The sequence below is a fragment of the Trichechus manatus genome, unplaced genomic scaffold, assembly GCF_000243295.1.
Source record: "Trichechus manatus latirostris isolate Lorelei unplaced genomic scaffold, TriManLat1.0 scaffold00090, whole genome shotgun sequence".
NCBI classification, from domain to species: Eukaryota; Metazoa; Chordata; class Mammalia; order Sirenia; family Trichechidae; genus Trichechus; species Trichechus manatus.
This window is the reverse complement of record NW_004444026.1, coordinates 6,142,402-6,148,174: the sequence shown is the minus strand read 5'-3', so window position 1 is coordinate 6,148,174 and position 5,773 is coordinate 6,142,402. Positions and strand designations below refer to the sequence as shown.

At 36.2% G+C, this 5,773-nt stretch overlaps 1 protein-coding gene across 1 annotated transcript in view; it reads right to left on the bottom strand.

The window, feature by feature from the left end:
- The window catches only part of ATP6V1B2 (ATPase H+ transporting V1 subunit B2), a 35,044-nt gene that overhangs the window by 4,117 nt on the left and 25,154 nt on the right, over window positions 1–5,773 (bottom strand). The window contains exons 7-10 of the mRNA XM_023736701.1: window positions 4,172–4,322; window positions 2,423–2,505; window positions 1,847–1,951; window positions 799–928 (exon numbers count right to left, since the gene is read on the bottom strand). Of these exons, the coding sequence (XP_023592469.1) occupies window positions 799–928; window positions 1,847–1,951; window positions 2,423–2,505; window positions 4,172–4,322 (469 nt within the window). The remainder of the gene's footprint in view (window positions 1–798; window positions 929–1,846; window positions 1,952–2,422; window positions 2,506–4,171; window positions 4,323–5,773) is intronic.

Sequence of the window (5,773 nt, the reverse complement as noted above, 5' to 3'; positions counted from 1 at the left end):
GGTGAGCCCTGGTATCACAGTGGTTAAGTGCTCGGCTACTAACTAGTCTGAACTCACCAGCTGCCCCACAGGAGAAAGATGGGGCAGTCTGCTTCCATAAGGATTTATAGCCTTGGAAACCCTATGGGGCACTTCTACCATGTCCTTCCTGTAGGGTCGCTATGAGTTGGAATCGACTCAAGAGCAATGGGTTTGGTTTTTTGGTTTAAGGCACTCAAAGATGTGGGATTAGAGTATTAGAAAGAAAGCAAAGGCCATACATAACAATTTACAGTTAACAGCATAGGGTAAAAGTCAATACTAGGAAAAAAAAGCACATAAAGAACAGGTCATGGAGCTTTTTGGATCATTAGCAATTAATTAAAGGGCAGGAATATAAGAAAGCAGAAAAGGAGATGAAAACAGAAGATGAATCAGAAAAACCCAGAACATCTAAAGCCAGATGAGATCATTTCAGAAAGCTTACTTATGATGAGGGAGAACCGGCAATGAGAAGTCACTGGAGGTAGTACAGCAAAAGGCTGGTGGTAAGGAGGGTTCAGAAGTACACATTGTCTTTCAAGAAGTTTGGCAATGAAGGAAGGAAAACAGTAAGGTGGTAGACAAATAACTGGATCATCAAGTTAAGATTTTCACAAGATGTTTAAAAGGCAGAGGGGAAGGACCCAGCAAAAACATGGCCCAGAAACCAGAAGAAAAACCAAACAGAGACCAACATAAATTCTCTCAGACTGGGAAAGAAATCTTCGAAATTACATATGAGGCTGTTTTACGTTCGTAAAACGATAGTCATCTTACCCTGAGCAATAAAGTTCCTCTCAAACTTTTGCAGAAATTCCAAGTAAAGAAGATCATCTGAGGTAAGGGCTTCTTCTCCAACTACGGCTTTCATGGCTTGGACATCCTTGCCAATAGCATAGCAGGCATACTGCAGAAAGAGAAAGTTTATATAAACACAGGTAAGACTTTATAAATGTTAACAGTAGTCCAGGATATGGAAGTGTATTGCTGTAGCTATTACTGTAAGAGACCACAGAAGAAATTTCACTGTGTTATTTATAAACATAATCCATATAAAGTTCATATACAAGTATAGAACGAATTTATTATAGTGTCAGACAGAAGGGAGCCTTGAGGCATGTAATGCACAGACATTACCAATACTCTTCGAAAAAACGTATTTCCTCAATATGTCAGTATGTCAAAATGAGTTTATGTTTTACAGAGCTTTTTGAAATAAGAACCCATGCTTAAACCACTGGGAAGTCCACTGTGAGGCTCCTTTCAATAAAAATATTTGTGATATCAGTAGGTTTACCATTTCTACCTTATGGTCAAAAGTATTTTTCTTTATTTGTGGTTGGTGTACAACCTAACATGACTGTATAAAGAGGATTTCATAGAGCACAGAAAACTGTATACTTTATGATCCGGTGACTGCTTAATATGTTAAGCAAGAAATATGTTAAAGTATCCTTTTTATGACTACTTTATAATGATTATTAAAAATTACTAATAAAAAGGTAAAACAGCTTTATTGTTTTTTTTTAATTTAGAACTACTTTATGTAGTATTGGATGTGGGTTTCAAGAATATATTTTTATATTTTAATTATCAGTATTTATCCTTATGAGAAAAAGACTAATTGGGTTCTAATGAATTATATTCTACATCAAGCCGACATTAAAATTCTACTAATGCAGGAGATATACACACACACACTTTGTTTTGGATGGAAGAGAGGAAAAGTGATAAGGGAGAAAGACGAGGTGTAAGACAGCAGAAAGATCTGACTGAGAAAGGTATTTATTTCTTTCAAATACCATTCTTAGGAGGACATACGTACCAGCTGGTTGGATACGTCAGCATGATCCTTTCTGGTCATACCTTCTCCAATAGCAGACTTCATTAACCGTGATAATGAGGGTAGCACATTAATAGGCGGGTAAATCTTGGGTAGAGTGGGAGAAAAAAATTCTTTTCAGTGTCAAATCCTAAAAGTGAGATCTACAAAACAGTATAAGACTATACTGAAAGCCTACACATTTTCCACATCTGTCTTACACTACCATAGTCTCATATCTAAATGGTATTCTGAACTCTGATTCATAAAATCATACATAAAACTAAAAGCCTAAATGGGAGATCATACCATTATGAAATAAAATCCCCCCAAAAGTTCTTTGAGATAACTGACTCCATTTTAAGACACAATAAAGAAAAGTGAAAATTTAATTCTTAATTCTGGTACTTACACCATAACTTTAGTACACAGAAACAACAATTCTGTAATTATACTATAACAGTTCAAGTTGATCTTTTCTAAACAAAATAACTCCTAACAGCAAAAGCCAAAGTCACAAAAAAATAACACTGAAGAGGAGATTTATAAGTTTCACAGCATTATTCAAAAATTAAATACCTGTCTGTTGTGCAGCTGTCTGTCCACATAGATTTGTCCCTCTGTAATATATCCAGTCAAGTCAGGGATGGGGTGAGTGATATCTACCAGAGGAAGACACTTTACATTAAACATGGTATTTTAGTTAAAGTGGTCATTTGATATAACCGAACCCGGAAGAAGTTAATCTGTATTATGTTTAGCATTACCTGGAACAGTGCTACACAAAAGTCTTCTTTGCGGTGTTATCTATGCTGGCCAATTTGGTAGCCACTAGCAACATGTGGCTATTGACTACTTGAAATGTGGCTAATGCACCCGAAAACCTGGATTTCAAATTTTATTTAATTTTAACTAATCTAAATTAAAATAGCTACATGTGGCTAGCGGCTACCACATTAGACAGTTTGTTTGGGTACAGCCCACGTTAGACGTATGTGTTGGCGCTGTGAAGTAAATTAGCTACCCTCACAAAAAGTACTATTTCTTCTAGCTATGTGATCTTCCCCCCAAATATAAATAAAATGTCATTGCTAAACACAAAGTTCCCTTGCAGAAATTTGCCAACTTGATATATATACTGAGAACATTACTGAGAGAATATTCTTGGTTCACACGGAAAATATACTAGACAAGTAAAGTAACAGTACTCAGGCAGGAAAGAGAGCTCACAAAGAAATACATTTCTAAATCTGTTCAATGACATAGGGAAGTGACTATTTCCTAAGAAAAAATCATTTTCATGTCAGGAGGCAGTATAACATGATAGTTAGTGTGAATTATGAATTCAGACTGTATTACTTCTTAACCCTGACAAATTATTTCACCTGCCTGTGCCTCAGAGTACAGCACTGACCTCAAAGTTGCCATGAGGATCAAATGAGTTAATATTTATAAAGCACTCAGCACAGTGCTCAACAGAGTGAGTTAGTACTGTTTCTGAAAATACAAAAGTAATGTTTAAAAACTGAGATAAGGACAAAAAGACGGTAACCTAAGAGGAATGCTGAACGGTCCTCACCCTAGAAGCCACCCTGGCACGTGCTCAGCGGCACTGCACTGTGAGCTTTCACACACAGAGGACAAGAAAGGAGATTTTAACTGGTCTTTGGGGATCATCCTGTTCTCTAAAGTCTGTGGCGTTTACTTTCTGTGCCTTCATTTGGCACTTAACATAAGCTACCTTAAAGTACTGAGGCGCATGCATAAAACATATCCCCAACTAGATTTAGTAACTTACATTACGTAGAGACCACAAATTGTTTTTTTTCAATTCTTTAGATATAAGAATATATAAATTTTAGTAAAATGAAATTTAGCGAGTACCTTCCATTTAATAAACGAAATAAATGAAAATTAAAAATTCAAATTACAAATAAAATTGTTTTTTTGCTAAATTATTCAGGCATAAATAACTACCTAAGGTGAACTCTTGGAGGATAAGCTCTCAAAAGAATTTCAACTCAAAAAGTTATATGGTCAAAGAAAAAAAAGTTGTATGTCTTCTCTCAGTCCTTACAATGATTAAAAACTCTTTGCTGTCGAGTTCATTCTGACATGTAGTGACCCTATACGACAGAGTAGAACGGCCCCATAGGGTTTAAGGCTGTAATCTTTACAGAATCAAACTGTCACATCTTTCTCCTGCGGAGCAGCTGGTGGGTTCGAACCGCCAACCTTTCAGTTAGCAGCTGAACGCTTAAATGCTGCACCACCAGGGGTCCTTTTATAATGATTAGATCTACTGTATTCCAAAGACTAAGAACTTACCATCGTTAGGCATAGTGAGAATTGGGATCTGAGTAATAGAGCCATTTCTACCTTCCACTCGGCCAGCACGTTCATATATTGTGGCTAAATCTGTATACATGTAACCTGGGAAACCTCGTCGACCAGGAACTTCTTCTCTGGCTGCTGAAACCTGACAGTAAATCAAGGAAAAGAATATCACATGCCAGAATATGAGAAGTAAAGCTCGGTTAGAATATGTCTGTTTGAACATGCTTTAGAAAACTCTTCTAGAAACTCAAGTTCAAATTATTCTGCAACAAAAATGTTGACAAAGGGGGATCAAAAGTTTTTTGCAAAAGCCATATTGCCAGAATGTAAATCTTTAAACAGCTTTGCCAGAAGAAAATCTACTTGCAATTTTATAAATCAAAGACAGTTTTAAAACTGAGAGAACACTTTTAGTTCACGAGGTATGGTTCATGCCATGGATCTAGCCGTATTTGTGACAGAAGGGAAGGAAATGTATGCCAGGATTCATATGCTGCATTTACATACATTATTTAACTCTCACAATAACACTATGAAGGGAGATAGTGTTATCCCCAATTTACAGTTGGAATCAAGAGTCAGATAAGTTAAATAACTTCCCAAGACCACAAAGCTAGCAGTCCACTCCATCACACAAAATAAGAATAGTAATAGATGGTCTTTCACTTAAGAGGTATGCGTAGTAGAATATAGGCATACATATTAACTAATCTACAACCACCAAGATCCCTAAAGCATCATTAGGTGCAATTTTTAGATACTTTGGAACCTTCAAAAGAGTGAACTACAGTAGTTCTACTCGGAGTGTGGTCTGTAGCCCAACTGTTACCAGTGTTCAGTACGGTAATAGAGAAACTGAGATAAACATCTAGAAACTTTAATGGCAATTTGACAGAATAATTTCATGTCTGTTAAATCTAGTAATAATAATAATAATAAAGGCTTGTACATTAGAAATCTTAAAAGTTTTTCCCACTTTTACAATAATTCATTTCTATTTTATTTTATAAAAGTATTAGTCTCCAATGGATAGGGAAACAGAAAACTAGTCCTTCATCAGAGTTAGTTTGAAAAAGCACTGTAATAGAGTGAGATACGGTGAAGGATTTTAAAGAATTTTAAGAAGCTAGATATTTATATAGCATATCCCTTCAGAGGTCTTTTTCCTTTTTATGTGCTTAAAAGAGTAACTTATGGAAAATTTCAGTAACTTGCAGAACAAATATCCCAAAACTTCTGAGAGATAATTGCTAGATTCTTAATATTGTTCCTCAATAAACACTGGGTTTTCTGAAGGCAAAAGTTTTGAAGGGTGCTGCCAGAGAATGTTGTTGTTAGGTGCTGTCGAGTCTGTTCCGACTAACAGCAACCCTATAGCACAGAGCAGAACTGCCCCATAGGGTTTCCAAGGAGGGGCTGGTGGATTTGAAATGCCAACCTTTTGGTTAGCAGGCGAGCTCAGAGCCACTACACCACCAAGGCTCCACCAGAGAATGGTCTTCATCTATTTAAACACTAACATCATTAAAAATGGAATTCTGAATAGGGTTAAAAATTGACAGCCTGGGTAGAGACAAACTTTTTTAAAAAATT